General features: G+C 45.0%; 7 protein-coding genes across 7 annotated transcripts; 4 read left to right on the top strand and 3 right to left on the bottom strand.

Annotated features, from left to right (window-relative positions):
- Positions 1-2,387: 2,387 nt before the first annotated feature.
- On the top strand, positions 2,388-3,574 carry VTP01DRAFT_7754 (uncharacterized protein; the record flags this gene model as incomplete). The annotated part of the gene is made up of 2 exons (XM_069386800.1): positions 2,388-2,955; positions 3,024-3,574. The coding sequence occupies 2 exons, from the start codon at positions 2,388-2,390 to the stop codon at positions 3,572-3,574; spliced, it is 1,119 nt and encodes a 372-aa protein (XP_069242219.1).
- Positions 3,575-5,310: 1,736 nt separating this feature from the next.
- VTP01DRAFT_7753 (uncharacterized protein) lies at positions 5,311-6,331 on the top strand (the record flags this gene model as incomplete). The annotated part of the gene is made up of 3 exons (XM_069386799.1): positions 5,311-5,365; positions 5,434-5,501; positions 5,573-6,331. The coding sequence occupies 3 exons, from the start codon at positions 5,311-5,313 to the stop codon at positions 6,329-6,331; spliced, it is 882 nt and encodes a 293-aa protein (XP_069242218.1).
- Positions 6,332-6,588: 257 nt separating this feature from the next.
- VTP01DRAFT_7752 (60S ribosomal uL13 domain-containing protein) lies at positions 6,589-7,668 on the bottom strand (the record flags this gene model as incomplete). The annotated part of the gene is made up of 3 exons (XM_069386798.1): positions 6,589-7,043; positions 7,116-7,254; positions 7,525-7,668. The coding sequence occupies 3 exons, from the start codon at positions 7,666-7,668 to the stop codon at positions 6,589-6,591; spliced, it is 738 nt and encodes a 245-aa protein (XP_069242217.1).
- Positions 7,669-8,893: 1,225 nt separating this feature from the next.
- On the top strand, positions 8,894-9,738 carry VTP01DRAFT_7751 (60S ribosomal protein uL5; the record flags this gene model as incomplete). Its single annotated transcript, XM_069386797.1, has 5 exons — positions 8,894-8,896; positions 9,020-9,382; positions 9,443-9,553; positions 9,624-9,653; positions 9,712-9,738. The coding sequence occupies 5 exons, from the start codon at positions 8,894-8,896 to the stop codon at positions 9,736-9,738; spliced, it is 534 nt and encodes a 177-aa protein (XP_069242216.1).
- A 1,006-nt stretch (positions 9,739-10,744) lies between these two features.
- On the bottom strand, positions 10,745-10,996 carry VTP01DRAFT_7750 (uncharacterized protein; the record flags this gene model as incomplete). Its single annotated transcript, XM_069386796.1, has 1 exon — positions 10,745-10,996. The coding sequence occupies one exon, from the start codon at positions 10,994-10,996 to the stop codon at positions 10,745-10,747; it is 252 nt and encodes an 83-aa protein (XP_069242215.1).
- A 630-nt stretch (positions 10,997-11,626) lies between these two features.
- VTP01DRAFT_7749 (uncharacterized protein) lies at positions 11,627-12,899 on the bottom strand (the record flags this gene model as incomplete). Its single annotated transcript, XM_069386794.1, has 6 exons — positions 11,627-11,772; positions 11,825-12,079; positions 12,148-12,307; positions 12,384-12,541; positions 12,639-12,690; positions 12,750-12,899. 6 exons carry the CDS (start codon positions 12,897-12,899, stop codon positions 11,627-11,629), a joined length of 921 nt encoding a protein of 306 aa, XP_069242214.1.
- A 1,765-nt stretch (positions 12,900-14,664) lies between these two features.
- Positions 14,665-15,805, top strand: VTP01DRAFT_7748 (uncharacterized protein; the record flags this gene model as incomplete). The annotated part of the gene is made up of 7 exons (XM_069386793.1): positions 14,665-14,688; positions 14,752-14,821; positions 14,875-14,926; positions 14,989-15,071; positions 15,133-15,384; positions 15,446-15,660; positions 15,722-15,805. The coding sequence occupies 7 exons, from the start codon at positions 14,665-14,667 to the stop codon at positions 15,803-15,805; spliced, it is 780 nt and encodes a 259-aa protein (XP_069242213.1).
- Between the last annotated feature and the right edge of the window lie 52 nt (positions 15,806-15,857).

Below are 15,857 nucleotides of genomic sequence, written 5' to 3'. Positions count from 1 at the left end.
CTGTATGAAAGCACCACTCACCTGTTGAGGATGATGTCGTAATAGGTCATATGAAGGGGAAAACTAAGAATCTACTACTAAACTCAAGTCCAACTGGCGATAGTCAAAACTGTACACATACATTTGTGCTACTAGCAGCTGAGCAATGCAAGTTTATTGTTGTGAGTGTGTGTGCGCACACTAGCTCGATTGTCGATCCTTGTCTTTGTACATCGATTCGCCGATTATTCCTTGACACTTTGTGCAAGTGTAGCACGATGAACTCACTTATGGAGTAATTGAAAAAATTCTAGATGCAGCACCTCTGATCCCTATCGGACATACTATCCTACAAAACTTTGTACTGATGTAAATACCGCGGAAAGGATAAAGACATAAATTGTCCAGTGAGTTATTCTGTGTCAGTCTCCGTTCTTAGGTGTCAATCACAACCCCGTTTTGGAGCCGTTGTGTACAGTGCGTTGTTGGTCGATTTTCGAATAGCACATTTTGCAAGCCAGGGCGTCAGCGCCCTTCTCCTATGAGAGTGATGCGACGCGCGCAGTAAACATACGATGAACTGTTTCTCTATTCGTACATCTCTGCTCCTATTGCTAGGGTGCGCCACACAAATCTTTTTCCTTTTTGCGGCACTGCACGATCGGTGAGAAACTTGGCTGAAAGAAACAAGGCACGGTGAGCAGCCGTGCGATCAGCATACAAAGTAGCAGCAGCAGCAGCAGCCGGCTAGACCATTTACGGCCACAAGGCGGCTTCACGAAAGAGGAAATGGCCGGGAATGATCGGCGCAACAGCCAAATTTAGTCTCGTTCGTCGTGATTGAACCCTTTTGCTTGTGCGACAAAATCTGCAGCGACGCCCACATTGTTGACCCTAGTGCGACGATGATGGCGATACGCGCGCACACACACATACAACTTGTTGATCGCATGTTTCTGGAGGGAGAGTTGAAGAACGGAAGAGTGTAAACACGGACCATTTCTTGAGCATTTATCTGCATAAAGGACCACTCCCTGCCAAATGGGCGGCGCCTCACCCAACCATGCGTATTCCCCCATTCGCCCCCCGCGCAGACCAGGAGCACACACTCTCTCTCTGCCTCTCTCTCTGTCTCTCTTTCTGAAGGATATTTGTCACCTGGCCTGGAGTGAGTTGTTGCTGCTGTAGTCGCCTTGCCAATCATGCCAATGATCATGCGATCATCGGCAACTTTTTGTGTGGGAATCTTGCATGTGCGCACATACGCTTGTCTTTTAATGTATATGTTTATTTTTCCTCACTCACTCTCTCTCGTTACCCGCGTTACCTCCCCTTGCTTTCCCCTTCTTTGCGCTCTCTTGTACTTGAATTTTCTCAAAAGGTCTCATGATTAACTGTCGGCGCTGTTGCAGATAGCAATTTTTCCCTTTTTACTACAAGTCGGTACGGATCATCACATCGGGCTGGTTGTTGTCATCACTATTTGGTAAATAACGAAGGGAACGATATACAAATTATGTGTTTGTGGGATTGCACGCACACACACACACACACGCACGCATCCACGCATTACGCATGATGGGCATTGTCATGTTGCAAAATCGACGATCTTGTCTATATGTAAGCTGATATCATGCGTCTACGACCTAAGAGATCTAGAGGGCTCTTCTTTTAGTACGGCTTTAACGATAAACGGGGGTGAATAATGAACTGTGCTCCTTTCTCGTTCATCCCTGTTCTTAATTAGGCACCTGCCTTTGGGTTCTTTTTTTCCTTACCGGATGTAATAATTTACTTTGCACTCGCACTGTTGTTCAAATAATAAAATTAGGCTATCTCGCTATCTTCTTTTTTTGCGTGCAGAAACTCTGCGTTTCATTACTTCCATCTTGTTTGGCACTTCAAGTTGTCGCAGCAGCATCCGCCCTAATTTATTTAATGCTGAGCTTCATAAAGGCGGGGTAGAAACACATTGCTCTAAATAATCCGCGTTAATTGGTTGCTATACGAAATAGTTTAATGAGTGAATGACAGAATACTTTCCAGTGTAAAATGTCAACTCTCGGCAAAAAGCATCTAGGTTTGCAGATGGATATAAATGGAAAAGAAGGGATTCTCGTTCTTTCATTCAACTCCCTCCCATTCACATACATCCCCCGTTCCCCCCGAATCCAAGTCTGCCTCTTCTCCCCCCCCAAAGGCGCAGAGACAAGATTGCCCCCCTGAAGACCGATTTTCACCTTGTGCCAATCAATCGGCTCACCCTTTTTTACTTGCCAAACGGATATAAATGAAGGGCATCTTTTGTCGGCCTGCTTCCTTTTTTTCCTACAGCCAGTCTTGTCTTGTTTTCTTCTCTTTCAACTTTTTCTCTCTCTCTTTCTCTCTCGCCAGCTCCACCCCTTTGAATGTCTCTTAAGATGGTTCATCCGCACACCTTTCCGCTCGGCAAACGCATAAACAACCTCGAAATTGTAAATATTCTCGGCCAGGGCGCCTACGGTCAAGTCTACCTCGCGAAACGAATCGATACTCCAGAATTGCAACTATGCGCTGTCAAGTCCCTGCGACAAGCCAAATTGGACGATCGTCAACGAGCTTTCCAGCGCACCGAGATTGGACTTCATGCACGGCTGTCAGGACATCCGCACATTATCCAACTTGAACGCGTTATTCGAGAGCCCGAGTACACTCATGTGGTGCTTGAATACGGTCCTGAAGGTGATTTGTTTTCGGCCATCACGGAACGGGAGCTTTACATGGGCAACCACAGCCTCATCCGGCATGTGTTCTTGCAGCTGCTAGATGCAGTCAGCTATTGTCACCGCAACGGTGTATACCATCGAGATATTAAGCCTGAAAACATTCTCGTTTTCGACGGCGGCAAGACTGTCAAGCTGGCCGACTTTGGTCTGGCAACAACCGAAGTCATTTCAACCGATTATGGCTGCGGCAGTACATTTTATTTTTCACCAGGTAATGGGAGCGCTGAAATTTTATGCAAGTTTGTCGGTTTTGCTGATTGCTCTGTTTCTGGTATATAGAATGCCAAGGAGATTCGTCAAACAGAAAGAAGCGCATCGGCTATGCGACGGCACCCAATGATGTATGGGCACTCGGTGTTATTCTTGTAAACCTGGCGGCTGGCCGGAATCCTTGGAGACAGGCGTCGTTGAGCGACGAGACATTCTACGCATACCTGTCCGACCCCAACTTTTTACTAAAGATCCTGCCTATCTCTCGGGAACTCAACCAGATTCTGAAACGCATCTTTTGCATCGACCCGCTCCGACGGATAAGCCTGAACGAGCTGCGCGAACGTATTAAGCGATGCAAGTACTTTACCCGAACGCCTCAGGTCGAGCGCCTTGAACGACAGCAAGCACTGGATCGAGAATTCATGACACTTCGTAAACTCAAAATGCCACCTGTTACCGGTGCACCTCCATCTCCACCAGCTACCCCGCGCTCCAATCGATCACAGGCATCTATCTCGTCGAGTACAGCATCGTGGCAACACAGAATCACTCCCCCAACTTCACGCGATGGCTGTGTTGCAGATGAGAAGCTTGACATACTGGATATGCAAGTCTGAGCACTCTCGCTGAAACACTACATACATTTACAAAACACACCCGCTCATTATCCTTCGATTTTCCAACATGAGTGGGCGCTTGCGCCGGCTCAAACCGCTCCATACTTTATCCTTTCTTCAATACAAACCGGCACACACACACACACACACACACACGCACGCACGCACGCACATATTTTCAACACAATCACAGTTATATACATATATATATATCCTTCTTTTCTCTCACTCCACCATACGGGCGGATAATTGTTGACCTATTCATCCGGTCCCCTTCCTCTTCCCCTTTCTTTCCCCTTTGCACGCTATCTTATATGTTATTGGCCTTTTTTTCTTCCATCTTATTCTTCTTGTCCATATTATGCATTTTCTGTAAGTTTACATACGCTTTCTCCCCACCGTTCACCATTTTTTTCTTTTTTCCGTATGTATATGTTCTTTTATCCCACTTGTCTTTTTTCCCTCTGAGAGCTGTTGCTATGGCAGAAGGCTTTCATGATGTTCATCCATATTCAAAAAGACCACACATTGAACCCAGACATTGCAAAAATAATAAAAACACACACACACAAAAACAAAGTCATTCACAGCAGCTTGCATTACATTTGCTTTTGTCATTGTTCCTTTTCGTTTCGACCACTGTGCTTCGCTACGTTTATGTACTGCGGATTACAATGATCGGATCAGTTGAAGAGCTTAAAGTGTAGATTTGCGCAGTTGCTGCATTCCTGGCGGCAGCGGCGGCGGCTGCGGCTGCTAATTGCTTGAACCTCACGCATTAACAACAAATAACAATGGGAGCTCGGGCGGCAGCAGCAGCAGCAGACCCCCGTATTCTACAATGTTGCACAATGTGCCTCAGTGATACAGGCCAATCCATGGCTTATCAAATAACAATAGGGCTCTTCCTCGGAACCCGCAAATATGTACATTTACTGTAAATGCCCTTCCTTTCTTTCCTTTCCTCCTCTCGACGGACGACGTCCCTAGTATGCTGTCAAATTGCCATGTAGAGCTGCAGCCTTTCAGGAGGTTTGGCTTATTGCTGGGACCGCACTTGACAGATTTGTGTAAAACATCTGCAAGTTTGGGCTGACCGCGTGGGCTGTCAAGGACGACAAGAGAGGAAATGATCTGAAACACAACGAATTAAGTAACGGAAGTGTCGTTGGAAAACGTTGTCTGGTTGGAAAAGAACGTGCAAAGGTTTAAAAACAGATGACGATCTGTTTAAACCCCATCATATTCATTGTTGCCCATCATCCCTGAATGCTGTTTGTAGATTGACAGCTATTATTCCTTGGAACCAAAGCGAGTCACATAGAGAGATACTGATACACGCACATCAAATTTCGATATAGTTCTTCTGTTCCTGAAACTCAAATAGAAATTTTACGAAAAAGGCAAAAGGTCAAAAGGAGAGAAGGAGCTCGTGTTCTGTTTTCAAGATGATCATCTCGATAACTTTTTCTTCTCGGTTTAAAGAAAGAGAGAATATAATGCTAGCAAATTTCTGCAACTGAGGCATCATGAGATGATATATATCATAATAGTCTCACAGCCACCGCTCATGTAATAAATACCCATATTTTCACATGCGAAAAAGCCAAGCGGGAAAAAAAGTCAGCCGACCGACATGAACGGTCTCTCTCACTCTCACTCTCATATTTGCCATATTTTTCTTCCTTTTTTCACCTTCCTTTTCATTTCTCTCCCTAAGCCGCTTACTTGACATCATGGCTCCAACGTCCGCCAACATAGTTTACATAGTTCGTCACGGCGAAAGGCTCGGTAAACGGATCAAATATCGCCTGAGAATCTGAATTTTGATCTGACGCTTTGCTGCTGCCCATTGCCAGACCACGTTTTGAAAATGTGGAGACCCGACCCCGCACTGGGAATTTGGGATCCACCGTTATCTTGCAAGGTAGTAAAATAAAAAAAAAAAAAAGACATGCAGCCCGATCCTTCAACCTGGTAATATATGAATTTGTTTAGGGTCACGAGCAAGCAGAGCAGACCGGAAAGCATATTTTAAATTTGATGCATGAGCGCGGCATTGACGTTGACGATGCGACCGTTGTATTCTACAGCTCGCCATTCCAGCGATGCATCGATACCGCAATCGGCGTTGCGCGTGGTATGCAGCAGACTGCAAAGACAGCAGCGCTGCGGTTGGAACTTGGATTGGGCGAATGGATGTGCGAGCGATTCTTTGACCAAATATGCCCTGCAGCGCAGCTCACATCGCGACAGCACGTAGCGCTAGCCAAGCAGCAAGTATCCTCCTTCAACAACAAAGGCAGCAGCAGCAGCAGCGGGCTACCGTTTGCTGTGGACTATGGATATAAGCAAGCGCGGACAGAATTCGTATTTCCCGAGCGATACTCTGACATGCTGAAACGGTTTGACGAGACTCGGATGCACTGCTGCGCTGTAACTACGGCCAAGCTGCCGGTTGCTGCTGTCCGAAAACACATCGTCGTTGTCATGGTCACCCACGCTATCGGCATTAGCGCCTTGCTCGATAGTTTCCGGCACACGCTCACACGACCCGTGGAAACATCCTATTGCAGTATCTCTTGCGTCACACGTTGCAACAACATGGCTGTTTTCTTGCCGTCGCCAACTAGCGAAAATGGGCCGGATGACGATGATACTGCTAACCAAGATTTCACAAGTATCAATCAAGATGATGGCAGCGATATGGATCGATGGCAAGTCGAACTACAAGCATTCGATGCCCATCTCTCGTGATCACCTGCATTGTTGCTATTGTCATAATTTCCTCTGCTCCACGACGTATACCCTTTGAAAGTTCTATTCATCTCCATCTTTATGCATGCCCTCCCCCAACTCTCAACTCTTTTAATATCTCTGATTTTTTCTCATCGACCTAATGTCCAATCACTCTTTTTCTTTGCAACCAACAAAGAAAAAACGCAGCGTGAGAAACGTAGAATGGACAAGAGCACTTTAGTTTAAAATGAGAGAGATGATGTATGATGAGGCGTTTAATAACCCAAAGCAGCAAGAGAAGCGTTGATGTCCTTGACAGCATCGGCCTTGGACTCGACAGCCTTCTGTTGAACCTTGGCAAGCTCGACCTTGCGCTTGTAGTAAGCGGCAGACTTGGCCTTGCGCTTCTCCTCCAACTTGGCAACGACATTCTGGTACTTCCAGCCGAATTCGTGGGAGATGCGGCCGAGGTTAGTGTACTTGCGACCAGGCTTCAAGCGGTTGACACGAAGGGCAGCGGGGACGACCATGCGCTTGACCTTGTCGTAAGGGGTGGGGACACCTTCGAACAACTTGATGCGGGTCAAGGCAGCAGCACCACGCGCAGTCTTGTGAGGGATCATACCACGGATAGCCTTGTACAAGATCTGAGAGGGGGCACGGTAGTGGAAGGGGCCGCCCTTTTGAGGGTTGACACGGTTCTTCTTGTGGAGGTAGGAGGCGTACTTGACTGTAACAAGAAGGACAGTTATTAATATCTAACCCCCCATCTGATCTGTTCCCTTTTTGATCCGATACTTACGCTTGTTACGGAAGAACTCGCCAGAGACGTTGACATCTTCGCAGCGAACAACAACAACCTTTTGGCCGCTCAAGGCTTGCTTGGCGACAATGGCAGCGAGACGACCGAGAAGGTGACCCTTTCCGTCAACAACAATGACCTGCAGCAACAAACTCATCAGTTATTCTCTGTTTCTTTCCTTTTCCCTGTTTGCACCCCCAACACAGCTGCGTTGCCCTGATCTGATTCTCGCCTCGCGTCTCTTCTTTCCATCATGCAGACCGAAAATGAAAAACTTTTCGTTTCAATGCTGAATCAGGCATCCCTCCCATTTCGAAATTACTGCCGTGTGCCGAATCAAAAGTGGTCCACGATACGTAGCCGCTCACTGTACACCACTGAACGCCGCGAATTGTAGCTGAAACGGTACCTTTTCAAAAGTGCTCATGGCCGAAGTACTTGTCCAAAAGAGAAGGAAGGATTTCCACGTTCTGTCCTGCTGGATATAAAAAATCAACGAGAAAATTTTTACTTTGGGTGGCAACTGCGGGCCTTGACAAGTCTCCAGCAGCATCAATTAATGTTTAGCCAGCAGCGATAAAGCAAAAGGCATAATATCTTTGTATATCTTACATTTACAGTTGAATGTATGTCTTCTCAATATATGTAATGTATCAAGATAGAACATGAATAATCTTCCATTGTTACAATAGTTGTAACATGCTGTGAATGTATGCCAGATGGGATAATATCAATATACGCTCTGGAAAGAACAGCTTCTTGGATAACGACGATTCTCTGCTGAATGATATGAGCAGCTCAAAGAGAAATTTTTTTATTCGATATTGTCTACGTACCGTCAAAGAAAATAAATTCAAGACCTCACAATCGATATTAGCCCTGGAGCCGGAGGAATCTTCATGTTCTGCATAAGAATGATCTATGCTTGTTGGGTTGTAGGCAACGCAAAAAGTTCTCGAAACTGAAAACGCAAGCACCTACGATATGACTCATTGGCAGTTTTCATCAATCCAAGCGAGCTATACTTGATTGCTTTGAGTTATAGAATAGCAAAGACAAATACTTGAACGATAATAATATCTCCACAACGAAAAAAAGTGATGTGTCAATCAGTAATACTTATTGGATATAATTACTGATCGAGCGCCTCAGTGCTACCTCATCAGAGTTACCTCCTACTACGAATATACAAAGTTCTATGTAAGCTCTACAAGCTCTGCTGATATCATGGTCTAGGAGGTTCTACACTTGTAATCATCTTGAAAGCTAGTACCCAAAGCTTCCATCCGGTGTAATGATTACTATTTGAAATAGTAAGCCAGTAAAATGTACAAATGCTTTCGAAGAATATATATTGATAATTGATAGTAAATACGGATATATATGTATAAAGGCAATTATTTGATGATGCTAGGGTTTTTTCGATAGAGATAAGCAGCTCTTAATTCGACTTCTACAGTCTCAGGTTGCACACAGACGTCTTTAAATTGTCCCATACTTTACCGCTATCCTTCTAACTTTTTCTCTTCAGCCTACAGTAGAAAGCCCTTATATTAAACAGTTCGCATATAATAATAATGTCCTAGGCATACTTCTCAAAGAGCGCCACCGCCACTGTTTTCCGATGAGTGTGCAAGGGCAAGAAAGAAATCCATATTTCCAAAAAGGGCAAGAGGTGGCTGAGTTTACTTTGAGTTGCAAGGAAAGACCTCGTCAAGGCAGCCGAAGTAGTATTCTCTCTCTTTCAATAACCTCATAGTGGGCTCTTTACTGTAGCAATGGTACTTGTCAACAGCAAACATTCCATATTCCACAGTGTGATGGATAGATAGATAGATGGATGGATGGATGAATGAATGATAACGACAGATTGAACTAATCCATGGCAACTAATTTCTCACCAGAGCGCCGAACAGCAGACCAAGACCAACCCCATGAAGGCTCTCCACATTGAGAAGCTTGTCCTCAACATTAGCGTTGGTGAATCTGGTGATCGTCTCACCCGTGCCGCCAAGGTGCTCGAACAGTTGACCGGTCAAACCCCCGTCTACTCCAAGGCCCGTTACACCGTCCGTACCTTCGGTATTCGCCGTAACGAAAAGATCGCTGTTCACGTTACCGTCCGCGGCCCCAAGGCTGAAGAAATCCTCGAACGCGGCTTGAAGGTTAAGGAATACGAATTGCGCAACCGCAACTTCTCTGAAACCGGCAACTTTGGCTTCGGTGTCGACGAACACATCGATTTGGGTATCAAGTACGATCCCTCCGTAAGTACCTCTCATTTTCAACAAGCTTTTTGCCTTTACATATACTCATTAAACATAAAGATCGGTATCTACGGTTTGGACTTCTACGTCGTCATGGGCCGCAAGGGTAACCGTGTCGCTCGCCGTAAGCACTGCAAGAGCCGTGTCGGTGCCACCCACCGTATCAAGAAGGTAAGGATATCCAGCTAAACTGTGTGTTGCCATGCAACTGGCCCTTAACTTACATCCAAAACTTATTTAGAACGAGACTATTGAGTGGTTCAAGAGCCGCGTAAGTATACATGGTTATTCTTCCAAGATATACAACGATTCTAATCCATTTGTTATAGTTCGATGGTATCGTCCTCAACAAATAAGCTGGGTCATCAGATCATTTGCTGTGGATGAAATAAAAGTTGCTCAGTTTGCGCAATCGAATATTATTTTGTTGAAGGAGTTTATTACATGTTATTCAATTTGTATCGCAAAGAGCCGTTTGAGGAGACCGTATGAAAGAAGAGGATATATGTGGCAGGAACTAGGACAGATTACATTAATGCTGACAGTATCCACTGCCGTTTTAAGGATTTGTCGAAAAACAATCAAATGCATTGCATGCAGCTGTGCTTTCTGTCAAAAATCCAGACCTGCTGTCAGTCGGAAAGATGACACCTGAAATGGATCTTTCTGGACAAGTTTATTCCCTCTCCAACGATATTACGAGTAAATGACAATTTGCATTGATGCAAAATAATCCGACCCTTGTTTATACACTGCGTACATCCAGAACGCTCAAAAATACGCAAAATGGAAAATGGCTATCACTAACGTGGCTGTAGTCAGCTGTACCAAGATTTCGATCAAAGGAAACATGCAGCTATATCGAGGATTAATTGCCAAGACATCACCAGAAAAGAGGTATATAGAAATCCATTGAACAGGATGTCAGCTTGTCTTTGAGGTGTACAGTATTTCCAAAAATAAAAGACGCTGCTGTTAAGAATGAATGTCGCGCTTTCCAAGTTTGGATGTCGCTTTTGCAATAAACAAACGTCTGTCTTCAGATTCATTTCCAGGATCACCGAGCATGTAGAGAGGATATTAATCGTTTTGGCGCCAACCATGAGCTTGTGTTTCATTCCGTAGCCGTCCGCGTCAGATATCTCGCCACAAAACGAACGCATTTATGTCTGGAGAGGGAAAGGAGTCTCCCGACGACTCTGTATGTCGGTTTAGCTGTATGCTTGTGCTATATACTCCGTTTATGATGATGAACGGATGATCGCTCTAACTAACAGAAGATATTAGATCATTTCAATCCGTGCACTCTTATAAGGAATGATGTAGGCGTAGATATGTATATATATATATATATATATGCAATTAAAAGCGAGTGACGCAAGACAGGATACGGTCGTGCTTAGGAGACAGCAAATTCTCCAACTCTTCCATTTGCATCTCAGGATGCTTCTTTGCTTCAAACTGTTCAAGCAGGACTGACGACGTTGGTGCTGCTGTAAGTTTCGTGCAAATATGTGCAAGTTGCACGAGATTGCGAAGAGACTTGATAGTTGTGAAAGAACCAAATTCATCCACCGACGCTGGTAGTTTGAGATCACAGTAACTCCATAACATAAAATGTTATGTGTAGACCTAGAGATGTTTTATATGCATATCTAGGGTCTCCTGATTCAATTTCTTACCGTCTGTTTGGAAGCCAAGAACACTTTGCTGATTTTGGCTGTTTATGACGGCCTTGCTGAAGATCCCGATCCGAACAAAGTCAAGGACGCGGTTGTATTATTGCTGGTGTCTTCAGAAATTTTCACTTCTCCCGACACCGCAAAGATGGCCCCAGCGCAAATGCTTGATGACGGAGACAACCGCATCTGGCCTGATTTGGTAGTCTACGCCTTTGATTCTTTGGAAATACTGTACTGTGTTTTCGACGGACTTGCGGAGCTAAGCATGGCGCTAATAAACGACATTAGTTGTCACGTTGCGGGAGTTTGATATCGACGTCTTTCACAAACCTATCTAGAAATGTGACAAAGCCATGCTCAGCTCCTCGCCGAGTGCACGCAAGCCGTGTGCATAGTTTCGGATGGTGAGCATTAAGAACATATCATAGGAAAGAATGACACATATGAATACAGGGCGCAATGCCCTATCCACTTGACTCGTTGATCACTTTTTGCTTTTTGGAGCGTAACCGTTCAGATCGCCTTAGCGCAGGAGCTCTGGACGATTCTGGTGTCTCTTCCGCTAGACGGCCTTCGAGATCGCAGTTTTCATTTCTGACAAAGATTGGAATTCAGTGTCCGTTGCATTGAAAAGCTCTGTATGACCACTGTTTCCTTCCAGTCGATCATGACCTTCCAAGATGTTCGTGTCTGTTGTGTAGACAGCTGCTTCACGAGCCCGGCGTCTAGAAAGTCTCGGCCCTAGGCTTCCTTTCATGACCTCGTAGTTTGTTGCACAGTATATGATGTGTCGCCATATCTTTTGGCTGCTTTTTTGCCAGTTTAGGGAAGAAAATGTTGTAGAATTCCATCATTGCGTTGGTGTCCAGTTTGTACGCCTCGCATATGGCGATGTTGGCGATGTGATAACCGACATAACGAGTGCGAGACATTTCTAGCAATGACATTGTCAAGAACGTTGTTGATAACTGACCTTCGGCAATGCCTTCATGTTCCTTTCTTGCTCGTTCGACGGCTGCAGCAAGTATAGATGAATAGAGGCCGGTGTCCGCGGTAGCTACATTTCTTGACTTTTGATTGTACTTGACAGATTTGCCGGTGCCAGGATCCTTATAGTAATTACGTTGGGATAACTATTCTTGGTTTTTTCGCTCTTGATGAACTGGCGACGGCTTGTATGACCTTGCGTCTCTTTCATTTGTTGTTCTCTCGGTTGCTTTCTGAGACACCATTTGCCGTTGTGCTATATTGCTCGACGGACCCTTCCTCGGTCACGTCCTCGTCTAGGTCAGGTATAGGATCGAGCAGTCTGTAGCGACTTCCGTGATCAGGGTTTGGTTGGATCGCTGTGGAGGTCCTCTTGTCATGGTACGCTGCAGACCTCTAAGGACCTCTTCATCGACGTGTTGCATAAAAATGTCACCATAATGAATTGTGCTTAGCGAGCGTGAATTCCAGAGACCAGAGGGTGGCAGAACTGGTGAAGTGCAACTCGAAATCGGTGCAGTTCAAAGTCTGACACTTGGACGCCGATGTTATCCATCGAAGTGGTCAGGAGTGTGTGTCCGCTCCACCATTGAGGGCTCCGAGTTGTTCAAGTTCCAAGACAACGAAGCGGATTTCGGCCTACAAATTAGAATATTAGCAAAGTATACATAGATGTTTCAATAATGAGGCGAGCTTACATTTGTTGCATAGCTGTTTGTAATCATTCCCGGCAGCCGCATGAAAGCCGTCAAAGACTTCGCTTGGTGGAAATTGTGCCGTTGTACCTTGGAGCACCATGCCCCCAGTTCATTTTCATTATGCGATAACCGTAGAAAACATCGTTCCATATATGGAATATCGAAGAAATTGTTTATTTAGTGCCCACAGGGACATGATGGCGGAAGCTGGCCTGCACAAAGCGTGTTGCATAGACACACGACCTCTGGATCAGCCTGAAATGGAGCCTCGAGGATAAATATGATGGCATCCATGTTGCTGTAGTCACGGCCGAATCGGCGAACATCCGCTCTTGCATCAAACTGCTGGATTATCGCATGCTTGATGGCTGGCGTAAAGCTGATCCATTGTCTGGCGCATTTATCGCGTACACGCTGCTTGTGTGGATCGAAGTTGTGATTCAGCTGTTCATTAAAACGTCTTGCCTTTTTGTATGCCAGGTTCTTCTATTGTCGTCTTGCGGAATGTGTGGCGCTCTTGGCTTGCAGCCGAACTCCATTGAAGACCAGGCAGATTTTGGTAACAGCGCTTTGATTGGTGAAAGCGTTTAATTTGTTCATCGCACGAACTGACACATACTGTATTTGTATGTGTGTGTAGATTCCTAGGATGGGCCCACAAGCTTGAAAAAGTGGTGTATATGAGTTCAGCTGGTCTGTTGTCGAGTTGCAAAGACGTTGGATTGCAATGTTTACAGAGTGCTGAAATAGGCGCAACGCCGGGTGCAGAGATTACGAAGAATGAAGTATCATCAAAATTACATGAGAACAAAGTAATCTTGGTTGTTCCCGCCCTCCTCTCCCTTTGGCTTTTCTACAATACTTTACTGTCGACTCAAGAAGATGAAGAATATGATTATGGGAACAAACATTATTGATTATAGCATGCAGTACTAGTTCTTACTAGTTCGAACAATAAAGGAAAGAATGATGACAACAACCAAAATCACAAAGTTCGAAGTGTAATCGACAACAAGACGAACTCAAAGAGGAAATGATAAATCAATGCCAAGAGTTTTACCAGGTTTTGACATGCATAGGACTTGATAAGCGGAACAACTCGTTTTACACAGGTTGCTTACAAGTCTGCCGTTGAGTCTCGTCCTTTACTTCAATAATCAAAAGTTCACTGAGGTAATGGAAGAGCATTATCTGGGAAACGTATATTTTATTGGTGCATCCTATACTTTTGAGACCAGCAGTTAGAATACTTTGTGTATTTTGGCTAGATGCAGGAAGGGTGCATTTACATTGGTGATATCCTGATGACGATTGTTGTAACAGCTGAGACCGAAGAGCAGATACGTCCTTGGACCCTAAAAAAGAAAAAAAGAACGCCATTCATGAAAACAGCTTGGCAAGCAGTGGATCAAAGATAATTAGCCGGGATACCGATCGTACATACCCAGCTTGCAAGCCGATTCAAGCATAATCCGCACTGCTGTATGCATTTAAGGACAAGACTTTCTACTTTTTGGGAAACGCAATTTTCACTGGGGAGGACATTACTTTCCGGAAAGACTGTATAAAGTTCGGGAAACGATGACATGATTTCCAAATCTGACAAACTTGTTGGGAGCGTATAACGACGGACTTGCTGGCTGCTGGCAGCTCCTTTCGAGAGTCAGACGTCGTCCGCGCGGAGCAGGCTACTTACCTGCAGCGTTACGCTTTCTTTTGGGTCTTAATCGCACATGCAAGTACTTCGCACAGCAGTGGTGTGAGAGATGCATTGAAAGAAAGAAGGGAACAATTGGGTGCGAGGTGTTTCAGAGTCGCGTGCCAGCCTCTCTGAGGTATCCATGATATCACCGATTCTTTTTAAGTACTTTTGTCCCGCCTGGTTTTTCTCCTTTCTTTCGTCTTTTCTTTAAACATGGTTACCTGGACCAAGATTACTGTAGGCCGTGTCTCTGAGCTATGTTGTGATATGTATAGCTTAACGCGGTTCCTTACGCGCTAGATCCCCGAGACTCCCTCTCCCAACTTTGTCATTGTCAAGAACATCTCGTTACAATCGTCCGAGAAGAATGGTGAGAAAAGGCGCATACTTATGCATTTTATCTTTTACTGATAAAACGTACAGTCAAGGAATTCTTCTTGTTCTGCGGCAAAATCAAAGAGTTCGAGATGCAAAAGTAAGTTGTTTGTTACATTATCCTGGGTCGTGTATCACGTCTCTGATACCGTGACTCCAAAGGGATGACGATGGCGAGCACCAAGTTGCTTTGATACACTTTGAACGAGAATCTGCAGCGAAAACTGCTGCCTTGCTGAGTAACGGTGAGCAGCAATATCTGGTGATGATTTTTTATGCAAAAAGTTTCGCTCACAACAATGATAGCTTTGATCGACGATTCGCACATCACCGCTGCACCTTACTTTGAAACTACTAGCGCTGAAGATAAGACCCCCGAGCAGGACAACGCTGAGCCCACCAGACAAGAAAACAAGCCAAAGTCTCGCATCGCCGCAGAGATTCTCGCCAACGGTTATTTGCTCCAGGATCACGTTGTCGCAAAGGGTCTGGAATACGATCAAAAGTACAACTTGAGCTCGCGTCTTCAGAACTATCTTACGCAGTTGCAGGCGAATGGTAATGATTGTTATAGATATGAAACACCTTTTCCACTGGCGACTTAACGTTTCGTTGCTAGTCAAAACATTTGATGAAAAATACCGCATTTGGGACAAGGCAAAAGAATACAATGAAAAGTACAAGATTCAGGAAAAGGTGAACAGTGCTGCTCAAACCGCTCAGAACAAGGCCCAAGCTGCTCTGCAGACTCCCACTGGTCAAAAGATCCACGAATTTGCTAATCAGACTCTTGCTCAAATCGCCGCTGTCCACTATGAAGCAAAGAAGATCCAGGTTCGTCTGTCCCGATCAAACGAGTATTTAATATCAGTATTGTTAACAGCAAGCATTGTAGGGTGAGAAGTTGCAAGCACAGCAAGGAGGTAGCAACGGCGCATCATCCAACAACGCTCCTGCTGCAGAGACCCAAAAGGCTTAAACGATCTGTCCTTGCACTTTACCCATTCTTGTACCCCCAGGTTATCGTTGTA

The sequence above is a fragment of the Rhizomucor pusillus genome, assembly GCF_041956525.1.
Source record: "Rhizomucor pusillus strain CBS 183.67 unplaced genomic scaffold VTP01scaffold_4, whole genome shotgun sequence".
Lineage (NCBI taxonomy): Eukaryota > Fungi > Mucoromycota > Mucoromycetes > Mucorales > Lichtheimiaceae > Rhizomucor > Rhizomucor pusillus.
The sequence above is the reverse complement of the archived record's forward strand: the minus strand, read 5'-3'. Positions and strand labels throughout refer to the sequence as shown.